This window comes from Xiphophorus maculatus, chromosome 11, assembly GCF_002775205.1.
Source record: "Xiphophorus maculatus strain JP 163 A chromosome 11, X_maculatus-5.0-male, whole genome shotgun sequence".
Taxonomy (NCBI): domain Eukaryota; kingdom Metazoa; phylum Chordata; class Actinopteri; order Cyprinodontiformes; family Poeciliidae; genus Xiphophorus; species Xiphophorus maculatus.
Genome location: NC_036453.1, coordinates 16176685 through 16204073, shown reverse-complemented (window position 1 = coordinate 16204073; position 27389 = coordinate 16176685). Strand labels below are relative to the sequence as shown.

The 27389-nt window shown below is 41.2% G+C and overlaps 1 protein-coding gene across 2 annotated transcripts in view; it reads left to right on the top strand.

The window, feature by feature from the left end:
- Positions 1 to 27389, top strand: part of robo3 (roundabout guidance receptor 3) — a 111220-nt gene that overhangs the window by 64122 nt on the left and 19709 nt on the right. For both annotated transcript variants that reach the window (XM_014470445.2, XM_023342164.1), the window contains exons 3-9: positions 2454 to 2611; positions 4250 to 4370; positions 6226 to 6364; positions 6527 to 6654; positions 16588 to 16712; positions 19816 to 19987; positions 23301 to 23506. In XM_014470445.2, the coding sequence (XP_014325931.1) occupies positions 2454 to 2611; positions 4250 to 4370; positions 6226 to 6364; positions 6527 to 6654; positions 16588 to 16712; positions 19816 to 19987; positions 23301 to 23506 (1049 nt within the window). The remainder of the gene's footprint in view (positions 1 to 2453; positions 2612 to 4249; positions 4371 to 6225; positions 6365 to 6526; positions 6655 to 16587; positions 16713 to 19815; positions 19988 to 23300; positions 23507 to 27389) is intronic.

Sequence of the window (27389 nt, the reverse complement as noted above, 5' to 3'; positions counted from 1 at the left end):
GTAATTCCAAGTTGCAGATGAAATACTGCACATAACCCATAAATTTTTTTTTCAGGAGTTAAGGAATCGGGGGTTTTTTTGTTTGTGTTTTTTTTTTTTTTTTTTTTTTTTGTCCTTGAGTCAGTTTGGAAAGAGAAAAAGTAAGCAAGAACTGCTGGACACATTTATACTAGATAAAGGAGTTTTTCCTTTGACATGCACACTTGCGAATTTCTTTTCATGAAACTTTCAACAGACTTCTGCCAGACAGACAACGGGAGCCGTTACACTTGAAGTCAGAGAGCCCTGTGGCTGATCGGGATACTTTTTTTTCATAAAGCAGATTTCAGGAAATGGAATCAAAATTATTGCCTGCAACAAAACATGAGATTTTTTTTTTTCCTAGAATCTGCTAATAATGTCTGCTTAAGGAAACCTTTCCCTTTGTCAGTCATTAACAGCCTAATCAAACTCTTTGCAGCATCGATGGCAGTAGGTATGTAATATAATTCGTACAGATTAGATAATAAAGATTTCATTTATGTCCACTTTCTGGTACCAATGTATGCCAAAATTTTAAAAAAAATATTATCCATTGTTCAAATTAAAGTTCTTTAATGATATCCTAAGGTGAAAGTAAAAAGTACTCTAGTTGGATGCGCTTTTGGACACTTTTATTAATAATGGGACCATGTTGTTCTTACTGCTGAATTTGTTTTTATATATTTATTTGTGGAATGTCAGCTCCACAGCTTTAAACACAGTAAGATAGGACATTAAGCATTAGGCAGGCTTCGTACTAATCTTTCATGGCATTAAATGTGCAAAGGACATTGCAAAGAACATGTTGTCTGAGCCTAAAAGATAAGAAATAATTCAACTACAATATGAGCAGTTACTGGAAACTTTAACTTATAAAGTTCTTCTTCTGCAAAGCAAATCTATCAGGTTTTACAGACAGACCTTTTATGTAACAGGAATAAATTGCTTTAATTCTGTTACTTGTAGCTGTCAGACTTGCATGCAGTGCATTAAAGAGTACTTTCCCAGCGATCTGATGCACTTGACAGCTTATTTAGCTGGAATATGGAGAAGACTGTGAGCAGCTGTCGGTATAAATAAAGCTGCTAATTTATGATGTAGCTTAAAGCTTTTAAGGTAAACAAGCCAGTAATATCTAGGTCAGCCTCAAGATTCACCAACAATGAGGAGATCCATGGGTAAAATTCATTATTTGTCACTTTGTTTTAAAAATTAAAATAATTTTATAATAATCATCATGACATAGCTGACTTACTGGGTGATGTTTTTTAAAGGAGAGACTCTGAATGTGAACATATCGTTACTGAAAAGCTGGTTATGACAAGAAAAAATACATTGATGGATTTTGGTTCAAATACAAACTAATGCTGCGTATATTAGTTGAGATGAAAAGATGGATGCCTTCTGCAATGACAGTAAAGTCAAAATATAGACAAGACCTACGGTGTACAAACATTCTCAAAAATGTTTAGTGGTGCAGTAACATCTTGTGCTGCAGTCTCTTACAAACAAAAATACTTTAAAAGTCTCATGAAGAGTAAGCTATGTAGTGTTGGCGTGTAGCTTTGTTTAATCAAGCTATCATGGTTGATTAAACATGCTTAATAGCTGCTGGATCTGTGTTTGTTACTCTTATTTTGAAGTAAGGAACATCTGCAATCTGAGTCCCCTTAAAATATGAAGAGCAAGACACACAATGTTGACTAAAGACATATTTAAAAAAGCAACTCTGTGGTCTAAAAATAATGTTCACATTTCATAAACATGTACCCTGAAAGCATACAAGCTGAAATTCTGTATTCTAAGTAAATTACAGTGGCTGATGAAACTGATTTACTCAATTTGCTTGTTTAGATTATGACGGTGTGTGTGTGTGTGTGTGTGTGTGTGTGTGTGTGTGTGTGGGTGGGTGTGGGTGTGTGTGTGTGTGTGTGTGTGTGTGTGCGTGTGTGTGTGTGTGTGTGTGTGTGTGTGTGTGTGTGTGTGTGTGTGTGTGTGTGTGTGTGTGTGTGGGTGCGTGTCTGTGCGAGTGTGTTTGGGTCAGACTGAATAATTCAGGGCATTGTGTGCCTCTGCTACCGGAGCCTTCATTATTGATGTGCTGGGATCCCACACACTCATGATATGAAGGCAATGAAGACCTCAGGGATACATGCACACCATGTTTCAATTCAGTCCTGTCAAGTACTGTCTGAACAACAATGGCTCATCATGATTTGTGCTTTTCAGCTTCTTGACAGGAGTGCTAGTGAGCGAAGACGTAACAGACTCCTGTATATATTGTGTATGTTGAAAAGCCTGATCAACATAAATATGCAGGATTTTAGTGAGACCCCCCACGTCACAACGGACAAACGACCTGTGCGATAGCAGTGTCATCGGCATAGAAGCTCGTTCTAACTGTGCATCTGAACCTCTTTTTCTGCCTCCAGTTCTGAGAGATGACTTCCGTCAGACACCCAGTGATGTGGTGGTTGCCGCAGGCGAGCCCGCTGTCATGGAGTGCATCCCACCCAGAGGCCATCCTGAACCCACCATCTCCTGGAAGAGAAACAACATCCGAGTCAACGATCGCGATGAAAGGATCACTGTAAGCAGCTACACTCCAACAAACCCAAAAACACTTAATAATGTTATTTTATGAGGCTGACAACAGCATCTGGGATGATAAACACATCTTACATATCATGACCTAATTAAAAAATGATCAAGTCTGGCCCAGGTCCAATAAATGAGTGAATACAAACTAATACCTAATTTATTCAGCAACATTTTTATGCCGATTTTCCTCTTCCGACAATCTTATGGACTCCATGATTGTGAGGATGGCACTTAAGATAATCTTAAGAGATCCTTCCTTTTGTGATGTGTTCAGAGTGATCCGGTCCTCCTGGAAGGACGTCAGGACTGCTCCGATCTAAAATCGGGTCTATTCAACTCGTTTTATTGTTTTGGACCAACATCTCAACATTGTGTGGTGTTCCCCAAGGACAAAGAAGTACCCAGCCTGTTGATTGTGAGGAATAGCCAATCAGACAGGGAGGGAAGTTTTAAATAAAGAAGACAGAACAAATGCCATGGTGCTCCTGAAAGTCTGGTGGACGTTGTAGATGTCTTTGTGTTTTATTTTATTTTTATGTGTATGTGTGTGTTTTGAATATAGTCCACAAAATATCGGTCATGTTTATTTACTCTGAACTCCCGTTTGGCATCAAGAGGTTTTGCGAGATTTCTTAGCTGACATCTGCATGTTGGTGCAACGCCTGGATTGACACCACACACTGTACAGCCAAACCTGTTTTAGCAATAATATTTTATCGTCCTGTGTAGGGTCTCCCAGGTTTTGAAAATCTGCTGACAATTATAAAATCCTACCGTGTGAATCAGACATTAGTCATAATGTAATTATTCTTATGTAAGATGGCTGTGTTGAAACCAAGACTAGCTCATCATTCAACAGCAAGAGGAGCGTTGGCCTCTTCAAATTGATATTTGCAGGCAGAAATTTCTTTAGGTCTCATTGTGATGAGACCTTAGGAAAGACCTTTGACCTCCAGTCAAAGTCCAGATTCAATTTTGGACTTTTGGCAACACTTGGAGATGTTTTTACCTCCTGCTGTAAATGTACACCTGGGCTCAAGTTAATCCTCATGTTGCATGGACTGGCTGTTTGACGACATCTTTCACTGTAGAATGTTTTATTATACAGAGAAGTTCATAGATGACCAGTCGACTGCAAAACAATCCCTAGTCTTAAGTCTTCTACCACCACGGTTGAAAGCTGTTGTTTGGCCCATGTCTGTTGTATACATAAAACCCTAACGGGGTTGTCCCTAGGAACAAACACTTGAGCTCTCAGGGTCAGTACTGAAACAATTTTAGATGCCCATCAAACATCAACACATCATACATTTGGAATCTTGTGCATAAGCACAACCCACCATAAAAACAAAGTATTTCCATGGTGATCATCTTAGAGCTACAATCATTGTCGAATCCTGGAAGCCTTAGCAGGGCGAGCCATCTGTCACATCACACACTGAATGTGACTGAGTGGCTTCGCTCTTGACCAACATGTCTCAATATCCTGTTTCCACGTTTTCTCCATTCGTCTTCTCTTCCACCCTTCCTCCCAAAACTTCTCCCTTCATCCTCTTCTTACCTCCGCATGTATTTCCTTCCATTCTCCTCTTCCACCACATCAATCCTTCACTCCTGTCACTTTCAGATCCGAGGAGGAAAGCTGATGATTTCAAACACCAGAAAGAGTGACGCTGGCATGTATGTGTGCGTGGGAACAAACATGGTTGGTGAGAAAGACAGCGATCCAGCAGAACTCGTCGTATTTGGTGAGTTATTTTCAAATTGATCGTATCACAGCACTCTGAATTCAGTTCCTTTTTTTTCCACATTAGTTTGTTGAAGATCTTCTCTTGGAGTCCCTGCGGAGGTTTTGTTTTATACCTCCTTCCTTTCCTTGCCAGCTGTTGGAGTAGAACATCGATCTTTCCCTCCCAGTTGCCCTTTTGACCCCTCTTCTTTTCCTCCTGTCTGACTTTCGGCTCAGTGGGACTGCAGCATTCTTACAATGTGTATCGATTGTGGAGAACACATAACCAGCCATTGTCCTTCTTATACACTTTATTGCAACAGTAACACTCTAGTGTTTTCCAGGCTGTCACAATTTGTTTCACAGCAATCGTGATCTTTATGAGAGCTTGCAGGGCGTACATGTCTCATTAGGTGTATTTAATATAAACCTAATGTATTCAAGAGTCTAACTCAGATCATAGACTTAGATGTGTTGTTTCCCTTAAGAGTCAAATGTTGATGCATTCAAAATAATCAGAGGAGGATGGTACAATTTTAAAAAATATAGCTAATAGCGATTTGTTTTTGATTCTTGATTCATATTTAAGAAATCCATTTGATCTGGGACATATGTAATATAGACCACGCATGTAAAGTAATTGTTTATGTCTGTTGCTGCACAACACATTGAACACATCATGATAATCCATGTGTTCACTGAAATCATAATGGCGAAAAAACATACATTATTTGGTAAGCTATCATATTTAGAGCAACATAGAAACTCCCCCACTCAGGAATTGTACAAGTCTAGCATCGCTAGCGTCAGGAATAGGGGCAGCTAACATGTCTGCAGACTCCACACGTCCTGGACACAAACTTTTTAAACTACTCCCTTCATGTCGGTGCCACCGAGCGCTTTTGCATGAACCAGCAGCCACAAATTCAAACTTATCTTCCTCTTCTGTAAGAAAAAAAAACACTGGATGTTTACAAGCTAGAAAAAAAATCTTTTTTTGTTGTTTTTTTATATATGTTTATTTTGAATGTCATCATTGACAGTAAAGCCAAACTGAGATCAAATACATTCTCGGTGTGCACAAACTTGAAGAGTAAAACTGATTAAAACCTGATCAGGTTGTATATTGACTTCCCAGACTCTTCTTCCACTGAACTCTGCTCACACAGCATTGGTTATTATGGGCTGTGCAGTGGATTGTGATAAATAATTCCATCTGTGTACAAAATGTCAGCAGGGAACTGTTTGTATGAACCTGCTTGTTTCCCACCACAATTCCCACTTTAGTTCTTATCCTCTTACATATCCCACGTCTGAGTCCAACCAGGCATGCAGGGGTTTAAATGCCTGCTGGCTTCACTTCTGGTCTCTACAAATACTCCAGATGTGTTTTTATTTTCAGATATTAAACTTTCTTTTCCATATAAAATCTCTGGTAAATTGCATGAATCCTTTTTCTTTACATGTATAGTCACTGCAGGGTCACAGGAGAGCTGTTGCTTCTCCTCGCCAGTCAATGGGCCACAAACAGCGTACGCCCTGGATACGAAGCAATCTATTACAGTCTGCTGAGAACAACAACCTTTAATTTATAATGACATTCACACGTTTTGCTCTGGAGCCAATGACTAATCACAGGAACCATTTTAGATATTTTGTTACCTCGAGAATATTTAAGATTCTCTCATTCAAATGACTCAATAATAGTAATAAAAAAAAAATTAAAAATCATACTAACTTACTACCTAGTCAGCAGAGACTATATTCCTGCTAAAACCAAACACTGACCCTGCAGAATAAGTTTTCATTGAAGCGTTTGGGTTTATTACCACCAAATCCAGGTGGAGCAGATCTAAGTAGCAGTGTGATTTCAGAGAGGCCCGTCTTCACCAAACAACCAGTGAACCAGGTGGTGTTGGCTGACGATACGGTGGAGTTCTTCTGCGAGGTACATGGAGATCCCACTCCGACTGTCCGCTGGCGGAGGGAAGAGGGAGAGTTGCCCCGGGGCAGGTACAAAGAAAAACAACACTAGCACTTCAAAAATTCATCTCACATTCAGATATTATGTATGAACGCATGAAGGGAAGCTCACGCTTGCAAACAACTTCTGCGGGTTCCCACTTTTTCTCAGATTTCTTGGGCAGAGTCATCCCGGTGTTGATGTGTTTGCAGGTTTGAGATCCGCAGCGACAACAGTCTCCGTCTGAGCCAGGTGCGAGCTGAGGACGAGGGCACCTACACCTGTGTGTCAGAGAACAGCGTGGGCAAAGCGGAGGCCTCTGGAACCCTCCACGTACACGGTAAAGACACATGTTCATACTGCTGGATTTCTTTGGCATGTACAAAAACCATACCAACTTAGAACATAACAGAAAGTTCTAAATGAAAGTTTACATTCAGTCATTGTGGGCTTGAATGTCCTAATAATGTGGGGCTTTTAAAAACCTATGTACATGGCTCTTTTTCCCAGGTAAGAAGTTTTCAGCTTCTATGGTTTCTATAATATAGAGCTGAGAGCACAAGTTTGAACGTGAATGTGGATTTTAGCTATTTGTCTCTGTGTTGCCCCATGCTTGGCAGGTGGCTTTTGTTCATTTGAAGGTCGCACCTTTACACACGCTTTTTGTTATTGTGACCAAATAGCTCAATCAGTTGGAAGTGATTGCTCCTTCTTCATTATTCTACTGACTTTGTATAATGTACACAAGTACATTTCCATTCAGCCTGAATGGACTTCATAGCAATAATAAAACCAGCTTTACTTTTGAAAGTGAGATGGGTATTCCACCAGTTCCTAGTTTATGGTACTTCTCTTTCATAAAAAATCATTGCAGTTGCTAGTTGGAAAATCCTCTCAAGCAGCTGGCCAATCGGATATTGGATTGGAATTAAACTCTGATTGTTTCTTCAACTGTTTTGATCATTATGTCTGTTAATTTAAAAACATGTTCAAAGTTAAGTTAATAGCAAGTTGCCAGTGAAAACATTCTACATTATTTCACTGGTTACGCATTATTAAGTTCAACTGAAAGAGAGATAAAGAGAAAAAAATGGATTTTAAGGTTCTTTCAAGCCTCGACTCGACATCCCTGTGGAGAAACAACTAAGATCAAAAAGCAGCAAAATTGCCTGAGAATAAAGGCGGTCCCTTGAAGAGAAGCGAGCGGATGAGGAATCTGTCATTTGTTATGATAAAAGGGAATATTTAGTGTTTTTTTACTCGGTGCAGACACCAGCCTCTACCCACAGAACGGACTGATAGACATGTCAATACACTCCATTATGATAACTTCAAGAATGCTTTGACAATCAGAGCAGTGCAGAAACACACACTGGTGCAGAAGTGAACATTTAACTAGCAGAAGTTTGTCTCCGAGTGAAGGAGGGATTCCCAGCAGCTGCTTTTAGGCAAATGGAAATTGATTGTGGGTTGATTGTTATAGCTGGGAGCATTGAGTATAATAGGAAAAACTCTCTCACACAGACAGAATGTAAACGAACACACACAGAGTGAAAACACCGATCAGAATGTCTCCTCTTATCTTCACCTGTGTCTTCATTTGGATCATCACTCCTCCTGCTACCTGTCCCACTGTTTCTTTCTTTTAGGATTAGCTGTTTAACTTTATGAGAGTCATTATTTTAAGTTAGGTCACCTCAATATTCTTTTCGACTTTAACTCAACAAATTTGCTTGTATTTAAAGCTCTCAATGCATTTGAACATCCAGCATGAATGGTTCTGTAATCCCAGCTGCATGCTCTTGAAGCACACATCGCCCATTATCTATCTGGATCACTTAGCGTATAATAGGGGAGTAACGATATATCTGCACCAATTTCCTTACGTTTGGGAGATTGGAGATCATCAATTGGTTCATACCTACATGAAAAATCAATATTATCCATTGATCTTGTCTGCAGTAGTATGACAAAAAAAAAGGTTTCGGCCAAAGTTGGATTCGGCAAGTCAGGCTTTTTAAAGACCAGTGATTACAATACAAGTTGTAATTGGTTTACGATGCAGCATATAGATCCACATCTAGAAGGTTTAATGACAGGTAGCATCTGATATGTCACACAAATGATGGGACACAGAAACTTTGCTGTGCTATGTTTAGCCTTCCTGTTATCTGCTGTAGTTCTCACTCTCTCTTGCAAAAACAAATCAAATCTATCATAGAAACCTATTTGTTCTACTTTTGTAGAAAAGTTTCTTTCAAACTGTTTGAATTATGTCTCCGTTTACTTATGCTAAAAATAACTAACTTTTAATCTTCTTCCCTCAGAAGCAACTTCCTCACTGAAGAGGGTTGCAGTTAATGGAACCTGGTAGTACTTAGATATCGGTGTGTTTACTGATTGGAAAATATATTGAATTTTTGAGTTTCTAACGAGCTGGGCTCGAGTCAGGAGCCATCAGTGTGAAAGTTCTCGACGCGTCTCTCATTTCATTCAATGTTCCGAGTCATTACCAGCTCATCATCTCATTTGTCTCATTTTTCTTCTCTCCCCTCCCCTCCTCCGCCCCATCGTCTCCTCTAACATCACTCCATCGCAGTTGGCCACTCATGTAAGTATTCCATTTCATTCCATCGCTTGTATATTTGCGTGTGTTTGTGCGTGAGCGATCCTCTCAGGTTGCCATGTTTCAGACAGCAGCCACGAACGCAGAGGCTCGTCTGCCTAAAAGCATAAAATGATAATCAATTAGCAGTGAAGCACTTCTATGATCAGGAAGGAAGGCTTTTTATTTCCACCACTCTCGTGCTGCGTCATCTAACGATTGAACCTTGGGAAGGAAGAAGCAGGGCTTCCATTAATACCAGGGATCTTTAATTTAGAATCCAAACCTTCAGCCTTTGTCCAACGAATTAAAAGGAGGCGATGCGGCTGCAGTTTAATTCCGATTAATCCAACATACCCGAAGAATTCAATTTGCTCTCTGGATTGAAATGCATCTACACGGAAGAGATAAATGTGTGCTAATGCCAGTTGTGTCTGTAAACGAGATGTCCGTCGGGGACACAGGAGCAGGATTCTGTACCGTAGCCTCTAGTTTTAACTCTCAAATGTTCTGGTGTGTGGAGCTTCCTGTTTGCACTCCTTGAAGACAAACATGTAATTGAGGTCAGGAGCTTAAACTGAGGCAGAGGCTTTCAGTCGGCTGCTGTTCAGACTAAATAAACAGTGGAGTCGTGCTGTTTTTCAGGAAAGGTTTATATAGCGGTTCTTAGTGGTGGCGGTTATTCTTTCTACCCAACATTAATGTTTCTTTAAAGGGGAAAAAAATAACATTTAATCTGAAACCCATTTTGCCTGTCAGAAGAGATCAGGTGAAATAAAGATTTTCCGCTATTAACACATTTAAAGACTTGAGTAAGTAATGCTGGAGTGATGCAATTAAGTGTGAACCTTGTGTGGAAAATCTCATCGAACTGAACTAGAAGTCACGGTAGAAGGTTGAGAGTAACAGTCTGTGGGCATGATGTTCGATGGTCGATCCTCGTTGTCATGTGTCGAACATATTTTTTTAAATTGTGGCCAAAAAGTTCAAGATTTGATCAGAACATAACGTTCTCCCGTAAGCCTACTACTTATATTACTGGGTTTTTTTTTGTTTGATTTATTTTTGTGACACATTTTGCCATGGTAACAAGTGGAGGTTAATGTTTAAAAGGTTTTGGGAGATTTTAGGCTGGCCAGATATATGGAGAATACAGGAGGATGGTGTAACAACCACAGCAACCATGTTTTATCGTTTACCATTTTATCTTCTCTCAGCTTTTGAAAGGTCAGTGTTGTCCCATATTGCCACCACTTGTTGATTTGTAATCTTCACTGCACCATAACTAATATTAATTATTGTATGCTGTCTGATATCTGACTGAGAAGATTTTCTCCAACTTCTCTGCCAATTTGGCTTCAAGGCGCAGATTACAGCCAAATGCTAAAATTTTAGGATTTAGTTTCCTCCCCTCGTCTTCTATCTGACAGATATGCTCATTTTCAAGTTGAACTCTACAACATATACGTTGCATTGAAGGTGGAAAACCTTCTCAGCTTGATGGTGCAGAAGACGCTGCTCCTTCAGGATCGTAAACAACGCACTGACTGTGAACACTCGCATGTCCAGACAACACGGACATGCGTGTGATCATGTGGATCACGGATAAACCGTGATCCACATGAATCCTCTAATCCTACACTTGATTGAAACTGTGTGCTTCCAGAAAAATCCTAATGCTCACAGAGCGAGAAAGAAAACTAGATGGATTCCATTGTATCCTTAGGTTTGAACTTGCATATGTTTATATTTGATCGGTTCATCTTTCAAAGTTCTTACTCATTTAAATTTGAAAATGAGATTTTATTGGCAAACGAGATCGCATAGCGAACAAAATATATCTTTGCACTAATTTTGAAGACCAGCGAGGCTTTGAAATGTTCTTATTCTGAGTGTTTTTCTTCTCTTTTCCCCCTCAGTATTACCCCAAGGTGCTGCGACTATAGAAAATAATCAAAGTCCTGCTTCTGTAGCTTTTTCTTGGGCTATTTAAAGCATCATCATTCTTAAAGTTCCTTTATTGATGTTGGATAAAGAAGTCGGAGCTCAGGGCAAAAAAAAAAGGCTACCTTCCAATTAAATGTAAGCTCTGATGAATTATAGCCTGACTGCAATGCATAACTCCATGGAAATAACCACGTACTCAGTCTTCATTTGGGAGTGAAAACAGTCTGAGGGAAGAAATAATGTTTAAATGTAAGAGCAGGGGTGTGTTATGAGGAAGTAAGGGTTGTCGTAGTGTTGGGGAGTGTTTGTTGGAGGCAACATGTGTGAATCAGCGTCTGGGACTCTGACAGCTGCCTGTCGCATCTAAGCCCCCGAAGGAGCTCCTGCTGGAAATGTGTGGGGGCGTGCGTGGGGGTGCGTGTGTGTGTGTTTAGCCATGTGTCCCGTGTGTCTGCAAATGATATGTGAGACATGCATGCAAAGGAGAAAGGGGGGCCGGGAGAGATGGGGCTAACATCCTTTGCTTGTGATCACTTTGTCTGTCTTTGCTGTGTGATTGAACAACACGGCGAGTTCATGCAGCAGCAGTGGAACAAACTCCCACTCTGATCTCTGAGCGGCGCTCGGTGGGTGGCGAACAGCTGAGCCCAAGCGCTTCCCTGCCTCAGTTTGTTTACAACGGGCTTGTGTTGATCAAACCGGTAGCTGAGCTGAAGGTTCAGCTGGTCCCGACTTCTACTTCGTTCTGCAAAAGCTTATAAAATTACTGTGATATTTCAGGATCTGTTGTGTGGCTCAGATTAGGGAAGATTAGATTCCCAGTGATTGTAGATTTTAGGATTAATAATATCTAACCAGTTAACAACTTACAGTGAGCAGCCTGCTGACAGGACCATCTGGTCAGTCTTTATTCTTGCTTCGCTCTGGGTTTCCAGACAGGACAGTCCTTCAATTCACTGGTAACTGTATTCTTATTTCAGTCTCAAAAAGTAAAAATAATATGAAAACCTTTTGACTTCCAGAGATTTTTAAAATATTGCTTATAATATTTTCCATTTAAGTAGGATTCTATGAAGATATAGTTAACCCCTTAAGGCTAAAGTATGTAACTTTTATGAAAAGTTTTTACATGTTTGTCAAAACTAACGTGATGTTATGACAGAGTAATATTAGATATATGATCTGTGAAAAAATTTATCTCTTCTGCGTTCTCCGTATGGATCTGCGGTCATACAGAAATAAACCATTAGGTCAGAAACAACCAATTAGGAGTCAGGATTAGATTCTTAGTGCTGCAATCATTCTTGTGTATGTGCTGCTCACACCTTCTCTCTTGCTCTATGTGGTTCCGCACAACAGAGACTGCCACAAATGCCAAGGCTAGTTACCATGGTCACTGATGACTATAGGTAAACAGTTTTCCTGGAGAAATGGAGAAGTAAGTTGTTTCTTTGCCATTAGCACATTTAGCAGCGCATACGCGAGGATGATCACAGCAATGTGAGGATTACTGTCTTAATAGACACACTTTGGTCTTCCACTGACACAGCTAAAACTGGTTGTGCATTTCTGCATAACTTTCACCAAAAAAATTGTTAGGTAAGGTGAACACACATAAGCACCTACAGGGTACCTACATATTGTATTTCTGCTGTTGCTGGATCCTCAAAGGTGCGTTCAGACCAGGCCTCTTTAGTCCAGCTCTAGTTCATTTTCCTAGAAAGTCCGGTTCATTTGGGGAGGTGTGAATGTGTAATCAAACAAAAAAGCGAACTCTGGTCCGGCCTCTCTGTTCAGCTGGAGCGAACTTTGGTGCAGTTTCAAAGCACATGTGAACACCAAGCGGATCGGAGACCGCCCCAAAACCAGGAAGTGAACTATAGTGCATGGCATTTTGGGTAGATATAATCTAAACAAATGCTTGGGACCTTCACTAGCAGGAGAAATGGCTCGTTGTATTTTGCCAAACATAAAGGAGAAATCTTACAACCGCTAAAATATGATACCATTCAATTTTTGTTAACATTTTGTGAAGGACAAAGTTGCACTACAGAGGTTTTCATGTCATGTCCTTCAGCGGTTCTTGGTGCAGACCAACACACTCGAGGAGGGGAACAGGTTTTTGAAAAAGGTTTGACTCATCTGACATCTTGCAGTGTGAAAGCGAGCTACACCAGCTGAAAATATAATAAATGTTCCAGTTTTGGTCACCAATAGAACCAAGTCTACACCCTAAGTCTGCCTCTGCTCTGAGGACTAGGTTACCTTTGGATGGAACATGTAGACTTTCTTTTTTTGCAGAAACAGCAGGGAGCAGCTCCAACGTCATGATCAGTCAACTCACCCTGTAGCTGTTTAGCATCGAAAAAGCTTCTCAGTTCAACATGAAGCTGATGTCTCTTGTTCCTCAAATCTAGTCCTAACCAAGTATTTAAACTTGAACATTTGATAACAGGTTTTTGTTTGTTTGTTTTTTTTTGCCAGAAAAAAAACAACATAATTACAGCAGCAGACCACCGACTATTTTCGGAATTGTTCTCAATTTAGACTGAAATTTGGTGCCTATCTGACTGAAACACAGACATTTCAAAGTAACCAAGAGATTCCCGCTCCAACCAGATTTTCCTCCTTTAAACTGACAGTTCTTGTCTGGAATGCTGTGGAAATCCGACATGCAACCCATGTCTATTTTTGCCTCACTCTTGGCGTGTCAGCCCCTCCATATGCTCGACAAGTCTGGCAACGGGGCTTTTCTAAAACATCCCTACTCAATCAGACGCTTTTCTTTGTCTTCCCTTTAGCATTTAACACTCGGCAATTGACATCCCCGACTTGCCGTCGCTTGGCTCACACGGAGCTGATATTTCATGTGTTATTTTGCATAACAGTAATTTGCCGTTCATGATAGGAGCCTGTTAAAGAGGAGTCACTGGTGCACCAAAGAGCCTGCAGGGCTGACTCTTAAATAACTCCACAAGTGACACGCAGACATTGTTTGCTGATTCCTGTCATGTATATTTCAGTGACTCTGTTGCGATCTATATTCCCCCCCCCCCCCCCCCCCCCCTTTTTCAGTCCCAAGTGCTGATGCTAATGTTCCTCACTGCCCTAAATCTGAGGCTCAGTGTCGTGCCGAGTGCACCCATTATTGCTAATTATTTATTGCAGCCTCAGGCGACGCGCCAGCTTGCCTCCTCCAATCAAACATTGTCATTCTGCAGACAGGCACTATGTGGTGCAACCAATGCAGCGTGTTAATACTGCACCGTCTTTAAATGTTTGAAAAAGTTTAGTTTTGTGAGAAGGAAATGCTTATTTTTATTTTATTTTATTATTTTTTTTTTTTGTGTGGGTTGTCTTTCCCTAAAATGGCCTTCAAAGCACAGTGCTTTAATGTTGGGCATGTTCTTCTATTGCTTCTTGATACACATGTATGTATAGGGGTGCGTGTGTGTAGTAGCCTGGAGATGATTTACATAAGGAATGGATTTTACTCTGCATTTCTTTAATATTTCAGGGCTTTGCATCAGGCTGTACAGGAAGCTAGCGAGGGAGCGAAGGCGAGATCACTTTCTCATGTCCACATGAAGCACACGGGGGGTGAATGTTTGGACGTTGACCTTTAGGACCAACAGGGAGCTGCCTTTTTGACCCCAGGACATGACCCTCACCAGCTCAGCCAAGCAACGCCCCCCCTGCTGAGCTGGGATTTATGCCCCTGTTGACACATGGGTCCCCTCCTGTAGCCTCCAGGTTGGGTCCTAAAATGTGTGTCTGGGGTGTGCCTGAGAGCAATCAAGGAGAATAAGCAATTCGGTGATAGAAAATCTTACTTTACATCAATCTGCCTTTTTATTGTTCTTATGAAAAACTAGCTTTTGACTATTTTGTTGGTCCAAACTGTGACCGCCCCCCCCATCTCTCTGAAAAGTGCAGATGGGAAATGAAAGACCGGCCATATTGGACTTACCTCACATCAGTCCGATTTTGCACATAGTTTGAACACATTGAAGGAACAATCAAAGGCAAAAGCCCAACTTTTGTGAGTCAGTGATGTGTTCTGCTCATGTGTTTGGTTTTCTCCTCTTTGAACATCAGTCATTGGACTGGAGCGTTTGAAGAAAACAGCGTCTCATGTTTGCTTTATCTGCAACGTTTGGGACTCGAGTTTCGGTTTAACAATTAAGAGTTTTTCTGTTTTTTTTTCCAAATTAGAAACTAGCAGAAGGAACGTGTTTGTTCTCTCCCCTGACTGCGACTGCACATTCTACTGCTGAATGGCTCTCCTCCTTCCTGTCGTCCCGTCCTTCTGTGCGCTTCCATGCTAATCGAGGGTGAGAATGAAAGAGAAGCAGGAGATCAGGTGGGAAGATGAGAAATCAATTAGGACTGTTGGAGGGCATCATTATGCATTCACACCCCCTCTGCGGAGGAAGGCCTGTCACTTTGCTACAGAATCAATACAAATCAAAGAGGTGTGTGTGTGGGTGTGTGTCTTTGTGCATATGAGCGCACACACCTTTACATGCAGCGGCAGAAAGAAAGTGAGAAAGCCTGCCATTTATCTGGAGCCCCCTTTCTCCTCCTGCCTGACACCAGTTCAAAGACATCTGATTAGCCTCATCACAGAGGTGACCCACAAACCTGGATTCAGACGCCCGGATGGCTCAGCTCGTCTTTTCACTTTTCCGCAACAGAGGCTAAATCGTGGCTCGTAGTCGGAGCCGTGAATATGTACAGCGGTGTGCCTCGCCGCTGACTGGAGCCGAGCCAGCCAAGGTTAAGTGGGGGCCTTCGTATCGTTCCCTGTTGGTGGACAATATCCAGCTGGTCATTTCAGCATTTCAGGTCATGCATAGCATCAAATAGACTTTACAGCACAAACAGTACAAATTCAGATTGAAATACATAGCAATGTGTGAGTTAACGAGTTTGGTTCATCACAATGCAGTCTTGTCTTTAAATCTGTCTGTGATTAAATCGTACAGACAGATTCAATCACATTCGGTCTGATTTAATCATATCTGTAATACAGCGCAGTCTATACTGTACAAAACAACAGGTTTAGGGGTAAACCTTTAACCAGACTGTTAAAAGTTTTCAAAACATCCCGACTGATTTTGTTGAGTCTTTGTCCTTGCTGAAGTTCTCTTCCATTGAAGAGAAAAGCAGTCGGTCTCTGAAATAACTGTGCTAATTACTTTTCAAGAAAACTGCAATGGATTTAGTAGCAATAAGGCAGAATAACTGTGGCATTTCAACCGCATGCAAAAATCTATAGTTTATGTCTGAGCTTTTTAAAATTTTGATTTCATTTAACTTGCTTGCATCGTCCAGGATGACTTGAATCAGTCAGTTTAATTTTTTAAATTTTGAATCTCTTCATGAACTGTAGCAGAAGAACAACATCAAGCTAGTCCCTGACAGTCCAGCTTTGAGTGCAGCCTCCTGAAAGTGGAAACAAAGCATGGTTTTGAGTTCTGGGTGACAGTTTTGTTCCACTTGTGTTGACTCTGACAGTCTGTGCTCCTCCTGTGTCTAGCACTATATTTGTGTTTTAAAGACAAGAAGGAGTCTGACAGAGTTGTCAGTTAGTTGTCCTCAGCTCATTCACTCAGCCTCACTGCTGGGATATAATACGACATGCAGATTGTTGATATGACACCATGGGAAGATTTCCACTTTTAAATTTGCCCTTTTGTCTGCGTTTCTTTCGTGCAGTTCCTCCTCAGATCGTCGTCCGGCCACGGGACCAGATCACAGCTCCGGGTCGGACCGTAACCTTCCTCTGTGGCACCAAGGGAAACCCTCCGCCTGCAGTCTTCTGGCAAAAAGAAGGCAGCCAGGTGAGAACATGCCTGTCAGAAGTGTGGCGGTAAACACTAAAACACCTTCTGTTCTGAATAAAACTGCCCTCTGAGGCATTTGGCAGGATCTCTCTGGCACAATGAGTCTGACTGGAGCTGCATGGAGACTGAGTCTGAGCAGCAGAGAGGCGGGCGACCGTTAACGGAGCTCAGATCGGTGATTGTAGACACGGGCCACATTACAGGAAAGTAGCTTCTATGTTAAATGGATTTCATGCTGATTGCCGTCCTTGCACAGCCTGACCTGTAAATGCAGTTAGTCAACCTTGAGAAGTCAAGCATCAGGTATTCAGAGACACTCAGGATACAAATGAAACTGTTATGAATGCAGATGATCTGGATCATGAAACACGTCGCAGCAGAAGCCGGAGCCCATCAATTCTGCCTCGTCGTTTTTCTTCTTTCATTGGAGGCAATAATGAGACATGTTTTGTCTCGTTATCTTTGGTTTTACTTCCTGATGTTCTCCAGACATATTTTCTGCACTTCAGAACTGTGTCATAGTTGTAAAACCAACTGGCTTGTAATGTTGCCCTGTGTTGTCAACATTCTGGCATTAGATAAACTTATATCCACGGTACTTTTACACCAAAGCGGACTTAGTGCTAGATCAGGGCTGATGCAGGTTCTATAAAAACACAACAAACAACCAGCAGTGAATTGAGGAACAACTCTGGAGACGGCTTGTTTTTACGCTGTTTTAAGAACGATTTTTATTCAGGGCGTGACAACCCTCAGCGGAAGACTAAAGCTAGAAAAAAACTGAACTTTTAATCCATCAAGGGCTGCATGCTGGCAGAGTTGGTTATCCTGCAGCAGCAATGTCCTGTTTTCAAATCCCAGACAAGGATATAGACATCTTGGATGGATATTAATATTATATGTATATAGTTTTAACAGATTAAAAACAGTCATTGAGCTCATATGTCTACTTTTGCCAGTGATCTGGAATTAATGAGGACATTTGAACAGAAAACGTTGCTTATTTTGTTGACATACATCTTTTAGCGTTCTTCATGTTGCCAGACAGGTTCTATTTAAGTGAGTTCTTGGTTCTGAAGGTCTGGCAGTGTTGACTTTTTCCAGATACAAGTAGAGTGTTTTGGGCACCTTTTTTTCCTTAGTAAATATTACCATCATCTGAAAGCTGCACTTTTCTTGTCCTGAACTTACATTTGTCTGACATTAAAATTATTTGATGATTTCAAGCATTCAAGTGGGACTAAAACAAAGAAAAGCGGATAAAAAAAATATCAGTGAGGTGGACGTGCATTTAGTTAAACTCCTTTTGTAGGAGGTTTTTTCAGAAACCCACACCTCCCGACACACTTCGGTTCTTCTCTGCCTCTCGTCGTCTGCAGCTACCTGCTGCAGATTAGAGCCACTCTAACTCACACACAGCATACACACTTCACCTTCTCATCATCCGCCCGGTGCATTATTCACCAAAGCGTGAGTCTGCACAGGCCTGCATGTCTTCAGTAGCATGCGTGTGTGTTTGAATGGGTGAGAGTGTGATAAGCATTACAGCCTGTTGGAGTGCTCAGAGACGATGAGAGCGAGAGTGCGTGGGTGCCCGCAGCGTGGCTTCCAGGTATAGATTATAGGGGAGGGCGGACGAGATTGGAGGAGGCCTGAAAAATGTGTGTGGGAGAGAAGGTGTGGAGGACAGAGATAAAGAGGAGAAAGCAGGAGGAGGAAAGAACGAGGAGGAGAGAGAGAGTATGTGGGAAGCATGTTGGGAATGAGGTTGGAGAGGGTTTCGGAGTCTGGAGTGGCGTTGACACGTCGCGTTGAAACGACCTGCGGCGGGTCAGCCTGCTCACCTCAGACGCTACTGACCAGGATAAATAATGTTTTACTGTGACCCACACTGAGTGCAGCACACCTGGAAAACATCTGGTTGGATAGAAAATTATACTTATCTATGTGTATAATGTGCATTGTTAAAGCAATTTTCAGTTTCATTTCAGTCTTCCACTTTCAATCGATTGAACTGAATTTAATTCAAGAAAAGTTTGGTTGTTCTAGAAGAACTTTTTTTTCTATTTTTTAGCTTTCCAGCCTTTAGCTTACATCACATTTTGCAGAAATGTTGAAAATGTGTCTGTCAGGGTAGAGTACCAAAAACATCCTCACTATTTTATCATGGCACAGTAAAGATACTCAGGAGTAACTGGTGTAAATACAAGACATGCTTTTCCATTACAAATGACATATTCCAACGCTGTTGAAAAAGCACAATTTGACTCTTATGATGTCTCCATTAAATAAGAAACACAATTGAAATCATGTGTGGACATGTTTGTTCACACGATAAGTCATTAAAAAACATCCTGCCGCATCATCCTCCTACCACTTCCTGTTGTTTTCTTTGTCTTTTTCACCAGTAGTAACATCCGGTTGTGGATCACATGACCCGTGTGCTGCAAAACAAAGGTTTCCACTGTAGTTTTGAAAATTACACTTATTTTAATATGGCCAAAAAACCACTTCATCCTAACACAAAAACTTTTAATCATAAAACAAGTTTTATGATGTGGCAAATTTATTTTCTTAATTCCAATTTGTCAGTTTTTAGGTCAATGGAAATGTAGCTGGTGACATTTCTAAAACTGGATATTTCCTCGGTTGTCTGACAGAAACTGGTATTTCAGTCTGGTCCAAAGGGTCTTTTAGTCATAGAGACGGTACGAGAAAAAATAGTTGTGGTTTCGAAAGCATAGGTTTGCAGAATTCTGCTATACTTGTCAACCAGTAGCCGGGCCATGCTACATGTGCAGCGTAGTGGGTGTGTGTGTGTGTGTGTTGTGCATTGGGATAAAACTAACTGTACAGACAGCTAAAAGGAAAGCCAGATTGACATTTTCCTGTGTAAATATGATTTTAAGATGAGGCTTTTTAGCCTTATAGCCCTTCCAATAGAACGAGAGGAGAAACACTGTTAATATTTGAATGCCAGACCAGAATTCATGGTCTGACATGACACCATTCTGTTAGTCGATAGGCACCAATCAGAGATTCTATTTGTAAATGCCGACCGTTTGACACAAGGACACCGCCGCTTGTTTTTCTGCTCTAGATCCTGCTGTTCCCCATCCAGGAGCCTTCTCAGTCAAGTCGTTTCTCTGTGTCTCTGAGCGGCGAGCTCACCATCGCTGACGTGCAAGTGGCAGATTCTGGCTACTACATCTGCCAGGCCATCAGCGTGGCCGGCAGCATCCTGACTAAAGCCCTGCTGGAGGTGGAAAGTGGTGAGTCTAAGCACAGAGTGACTCGTGTTGACCAGGAGCGACGTTAAGATTCGAAAGTTTGCATGAAATTTAGGTCTTATGTTTGGACTTAGACTTAGACTTGTACTTTATTGATCCCTTGGGAAGACTCCCTCAGGAAATTGAAGTTACCAGCAGCTCCCAGGCAAAAAACAAAGATAACACACAGTAAGCAAAAGTGCAAAAGAATACAAAATACAAATTAAATATTAGGGTACACACCAAATGTGAGTAACCAAAACCTTAAATTATGCAAAAGGACTTGTCCCTTTTCTGCTCATGTTTTTTTCTGCACTTTCACAGCAGGCTTTGTGTTCTGCTTTTTTAAAAATTCACAGTTTACACATGCTACGACATTAAAATTAGCTTCCTGTGTACTACACAAGAATTCTGAAAAACACTCTCATATCCATCTCCACTGAAAATATCCTCCTTCTCCAATCTCTTCTCTAATCTGATGTAATCAAAGGGGACAACTGCTGATAGTTTTATGCAAATAACTCAACTGCAACATATGCTTCCTTCTCTGCATCACTCCCAATCAGCTGGGATTTTGTTCAGCTCCATCTGCAGTAACCCCCTCCTCCATCCCCCACCAACCCCTCTGTTGACTTTTCACATTTTCAGTTTAACTCCAGTTAGCTGATGATATCGGATCTGAAATCAGCATAGAATGCTAATGATGTTATGGTCCATGTCTTTAGGCAAATGTTAAATGCAGTGTGAAGTAGGTGCTCTAATTTTGCACAGTGACTGCGTGTCAATGGCTATGAAAGCATGACTTACCTCCATGCAAAACACATTAGACACAGTCTTTAACTCGCCCTGCAACATTTGGGGAATTTATGCTACTGAGCCAGTCTAGTGTGGCTCTGCTTTTTCATTCCACTTCTGCTTCAGTTTTTATGTTTGACAAAAAGGATTTTAGGTGGAAACTGCAGTCAGGTGAACGAGTCCAGCTTTTTATCCCAGAACTTATTCAAGCGTCCAACCAGCTTCCTCTTTAGGAAATCTATTTACAACCTTCATATGTAGTAGCTGCTGTTTTACAATAGAAAGGCATGTGTATCACCTACAGTACAACTGTCCAAAAAAAAAAGGTATACTATATTCTTAAGCTATAGGTGGGACTCTGGAAGACAAATATATATAAACAACTATGAACTGTTTTTTGTTTATTTTGCAGGTACAGTTTGATTTTAAATCCACTGGCATCCCTCTGAAAAGTAGAATGACTGCAAAATGTTTCGTTCTGTACCTCTCCTTTGTATCGTATCATTGAAAACACAATGACAAACTAAACATAGAGTACCAAACAGTAGGAGGCATATTTTTTTAAAGACTGATCATAATTTATAGATTTAAGAAATTGATTTTTACATTACATTCAGCAGAGGTTAAATACAGTAGGGATTGAAATCCACTGAAATCCGAATTTCAAAGTTCCACAGATGTACTCATAACAGGGGTCTGTTGCTCTCATAGGAGGTAAAGTAACACCATCCTGCCTGATTAACAAAAGAAAAACTATGTCATTGATTTGCATTTTAAAAATGGAGCAAAACACCAGAGAGGTTGGACCTGAGAGCTTTCGAGAGGAGAAGTTCTTCAGTTTGAACATTTTAAGTGTCACTTGGCAGGACACACATGCACAAGTGGAAGCCAAAGAGGAAAGGTTTGATTTTAGTTTTTGGACAGTAATGAATGGAGAGGCACTGATAAAAACTGATTTCAGATCTCTTTTTCTGTAAGGTTTTCAGCAAAGCCAGATTCAAATTTCAGCCAATTCTAATTTCTGTTTCAGGATTTCATTTTAATAATATTTGAGTACAGCACTGAAAATTTGTTTTGCCAGCCTTCAAGCTGTGAGTGATCATGACTAATTTATAGTAGAAGACCATTGCAGTCTATTAAACAGGATTTGCTATTTTAAAATAAGGATGAAATGATGGTGGAGTTGGTGGTTTTACCTGGCTCACCTTGTATTGTTGTGAGTAGCATTACAAACGTAGCAGTTTGTGTCAATAATTTTAAGTTCTTATATTCTTATAAGAATATAAGAGAAAGGCTGACAACAATTTCCAAATTCAACATGTTGCTTGATAGAGTCTAAAAGGATAGAAAAAGGAAACTTCACTGTTTTCAATTCAGCCATCTTTCTTTTTGTTAAAGGTTTTGCTTTCTCTCACTCTCCTGCAGCCCAATTAAGAAATAAAATCCTCCTTTTAGCTTCTTACTGCTCTTTAAGGGCATTAAAAAATCTTAATGCAAAGTTAAATATTAATACAAAAGTTCCGGCCGGAACCTTTGTATTTGTCCGTTTTGTGTACGCCAGTAAATCTGACGCACAAGTGACATCGACAAACAACCTGGATGGACGACAAAGCTGCTTCTCTTGGCCGACTTTGAGTAAATTTATGCTTCAAAGAACAATCTGATTGGACGCTGGAAAAGACTATTGTTGTGTTCAAGTTATGCTAAAAGAAGCTAGCCTATCAGCAAAGTTATTCAAGTCTAAAATAGCATCTTGATGCTAAACATGCTACAACTGCACAGACGTCCCTAATGCTAATGTCAGCGTCCACAGTCGACATTTCCGAAGACAAATTTTCATGATTGATCAGGGATTTCTGAAACACTTGAAAGCTGAATGGGTATAATAGCACTTTGCACCAATCTGATGGTTGGACAACATAAGTAACATATAAATAACAATAAATATTTGTTGTTCAGCTCTTATGTCTAATTGTTCAATAATTTAGCAGCAAATAGGGTTCCTGATTTGAAGTATTGCTTATGTTTGCAGTTAACTCAAAGTTCCACAGTTGTACTTATAACATATTCATTGTTCTGTATTGCGCAGTCGAGTCCCACCTAATATCTCACTGATACTGAAAATAGCTAACTTTGAGTCTAACCCTGCCTTTTCTAAAAGTAATGTGATCTGTGTAACTTTGTCTATCAGAACCTTGCATTCGCTCATCAGAAAAAGGTTGACTTTTTTCTTTTTTTTGACCAACCAGTTGCCGATCTGGGCAGATCAATCTTAAAATCGATCGATTCTGCTCACCGGGAGATTTTTCGGTGCATTCAAAGAACTGGAAAAGAGAGTTGAGAGATATTGTCCATTCAAACTCTAGAATATGTGATAACCAAACTGGAAAAGATGCTAGCGAGGGGAGAACACGATGCCAACCAACAATTTAAATAGATGCTAATAATCCAATAAGGAAAACTAGATATTAGCATTTTATGTCTAACTCCTAAATCGTTCTGCTGTTTCCTGTCCCTTCAGCACCCTCAGACAGGGTCCCTCCCATCATCCGACAGGGGCCAGGCAATCACACTCTAGCTCCCGGTTCAACCGCTCAGCTGCACTGCCACGTCATGGGCAACCCCATCCCCAGCATTCAATGGGAGAAGGATGGCCAGAGGATTCTGGGAAACGACGGACGAGTCAGCCTGATGGAAAATGGCACCTTTCAAATCACCCGCCTCCAGGTGAGACAGTAACACTCCCACTTATTCGCCCAGTTCCAACTTTTATCTTATCCCGTTACGCCCCAAACCTAATAACCCGTGTCCACGGTCTGCATAATGTACTTAATACACTTTATACATGAACATATTTTATCTGGTGGAACCGGAGACTGTGACTTATACAGCCTTGTGGTTGGTTCACATGGGGTGTGTTTAAAAGTAGAGTGGAGGTAGAAAAAGGCGGCGTGCAATCACCATGATAATGAGCGTTGCAAGGCCATTAACGGTCATTAACACCATCTGACTCCATGCTAATTAAATCCATTCTGACCAGAATTCCCTCCTGGGTGCAACGCAGCACCTGAGGTCACTGCAGCCTTGACGAGCTCGGAAGAGGCTCGTGCATTAATTGATTGTGGGTTCTCAATGAGTAACGATCTCTGAGACTTGTAATTAAATCCTCAATGCATCAGTGCAAGTGAGGAGTGACTGAGTGAGTTGGGGAGAGACGGAGGCACAGGAGCAGGCAGGAGGCCGACTGAAAGGAGAGGACCGAAGCAGAAACAGCTGGGAGTTTGAAGCTTTCTTTTTTAACCTCACTCGTCACGTAGAGAGAAGAGGTACTGGAAGTGCTCCGTTTCCAAAATCCTTTCGGAATGACGCTCGGCTGTAGAATTTGAGTCAATGTGATCAGGAAGGAAAAAAAGGAAAAGCTTTAGTTTCAGATAAAAGAACAAAATGTCTACTTTTGAGTCCACTCCAGACACTGATCCTGTTATTTGAGTCCAAACAGAAAGTCAAGTTCAGCAGTCATATTGACTGTGTCCAGTGTCGGTCAGCTGGATTTCTCATTAATCATGTTGACCTAGAGGATATACAACCTACACAAGCAAACATGAAATATGTCAAAGGCAGAACGATCGAGCAAAGTTTGTCTAGAACCAAATATTTACTCCAGAGGGCCCCGAACCTGTTACACAAGCAGACAACATTCATTCTTTTATATTTTATTCGCCCCAGTGAATTTCATATTTTGATGCTCAACTATTGCCATTCACAATGTTGCAGAGTCCTTTGCTAAACTATTCATTCCTCCTGAACATTTTCTGTTTTTCTCACATTTTAACAACATGCACTAATGTGTTCTATTGAGATTTTGTATGATAGACACACAAAGCATAATTATGATATGGAAAATTACAAAGCGGACTAAACAGGGCTGGTGTGAGCACACTCCAAGTCTGATGGCCGATAACAACAAACAAATTTAAGCACGCCTGTTTTTTGTACATATTAGATATCTGCGCATTAGCTGGAATTCAATATGAACGTACCTTATTTGGACCAAATATGCCTATGATGCCTGTAGGAACAGTCAAAAGAGAGCGACAGAAGCCTATGATACAAACCTAAAGACAACCATGAAATCAACCGAACATTTACCCCTTCAATAGTGGGTATAAATAAGTTGATTGAATCGTGGCCCCTGCAGTGGGACAGATGGTACGTTTGCTCCTTGTACCCTGGCAAAGACTAGATGCCATTACCCTGGGACTTCTGCCAGACACACACTTCTGCTCTCCCTCACACTGGTGCCAAGGTAGACTGGGTGTTTGTGTGTGTTGGGGCGCATGTGTATGTGTTGTTATTAAATGGTTAATGCTGGCATGGGGTACAGGATGGGGATAGGTAATGCAAGGTGTGGAAGACAAACAAAGCCTGGGGAGAACCAGAAGCTCTACATTGGGGACAAGTAAACAGATTAAGACGGGGAGTGATTGGGTTATAGTAGGAAATCGTGTTCACAAGTTGTCTTTAAATCCCACTTCACATATGATACTGACCGTAATCAGGTTTTCCTTCTGCACCCAACAAAAGATGAGCTGACATCATGACCAGGCCTCTGTGAGCCGCAGAACAGAGAGCTAGCAGCCGGACAGTGAAGGTAGAAGACCTAAAAGCCCCCAAAAATGTGAACAAAATCATAAGTAGAAACATTTTCGCATGCTCAGTTCTCAAGTGTGGGCCTGTTCAGCTCTCCTCCCTCCTTTTCTGTCTTCCTGTTGCTTCTTCCCATTTTCCTACAATCTGTTTCATTGAGCTCCTGTGGCTGCCAGCCTTCATCCACAGTCAGGTGTCTTGGCAGCTTGCCCCACCAGCCCACCACCGATCAAACGCTACCATCTGGGGATCTGCTTTTTCCCATTTCAGGGAACAGAGCACCATCAGCTGCCTCCCAGGTCAACTCAAGATCAGCTCCTCCAGAGGAGGAAAAGGAAGAGGAGGAAGAGCGAGGGATCTGCCATGTAGAGGGGGTGTGGGAGTGGGAATAACCTGTCCCCCGTTCTGCAGGACAGCCTGACAAGCCACTTAGACCTGAGTAATTCCTCTGTCACTGTTACTGATGAGCTGGCCCACAGATCCAGGAGAAGAGAGGGCTGTGATCACTGACTCATTAGTCATGATGGGCTGTGCTGGGCACATATTCTGCATAATGTATAAGGTTTGCAGTGGGAGGAAAATGGCCTGCGAGTCCGTTAGTGAAAGCTGATGGTGTTTGTGGGTCTGCTTTGTAGGATGATGAACAAACGGGACTGTAACAGCTAATAGCAAAACCCAACGAGGCCGCCTTCCCATTTAAACACAAAGCACTCTGGACAGCTGGGAAACATCTGCAGGGCCAACAACCCACTACTTAATAATACATTCAACACACCTCCTCCCTCCACATGAGCTGGTGTGTTATGGTGGGAGATCTCTATATCAAGGCCATGCTTTAACTCCGATGTCTCACTGAACCATGTCAGAAATGTGGTCCATAACTAGAAAATACACTAATTGCTCGTTGCTTGTTTATCGAATGCAACGTCTTGCTTGAAAATCCAGGCCAGACTCTTTCTGTGTCAAGTGTTTGTGTTCTCCTTGTGAATGTGTGGTTTCCCCCTTGGTCCTCCAGTGTCCTCCATCAGCCCAAAAACATTCACATTAAGTTTATTACCTCTATGATGTTGATGTATCTTGTAAGTCCTGCCTGTGTCTGGTTTATGACCATCCTGGTATCCATAGACCAGGATGTCCAGAAACACTTCCAGCTGTTTCTCGTTTACCGCTGGGTCAGGCCCCAACCCCTACAGCTCTGAACAGGGAAACAGCAGGAAATGGATGGATTTTCTTCCTAAAGCAACAACAGTGCCTTTCTAAAGTAGTTTGTTGTATGCACTGTTTTCCATTCACATTTATTTGCCCAATTTGTTAAATTCGACCTGTAACACTTCTTCCTATCGTGCCATATATGTCAGTGTACCACAAAAGTGTTAAATCTATCTAAGCACCTCTTTGTTTAGCTATCTGTCTGTCTATCCATCGTGCCTTTCCAGGCACCTTGCAGTCATACTGACTGCTCAATGTTTTGTTTTTACACTAAAGCCACATTCATAATTTTTAATCTAAATCAGAAAATCAGTTCAGTTGAGCTGGAAACCGATAAGCTAGAAATACTCCAATCATTTAGCATGCTGAGGTGGATGAATCTTCATCAGTACAGACAAAGTGTCTGCACACTATAGTACAAAACTAGTCTGCAAGTTTTCTGGTATTGTCGCACAAATAACCCGATACTATTGAAACAGCATCTGTAGAAAGTCCATATCACTAGTGGATATGGGTGGTGTTTTAGAGTTGTGACACGTCTTTAGAGTCCCGGCTTAGTTGGTCAACAAATTCTGTACGGTAAAACATGAATAGCAATTTATTAGCGTGAGGGATATTACTTGCTTCTTTATTCACATCCTGTTGATACTCCAGTAAATTTAGTTTACCTTATCTTATTTCTTATGGGCTTTTTCATCCAAATGATAGTGAAACTCGTTCAAAAATCTCTTCGGTGACGCTATATTGGATTGGA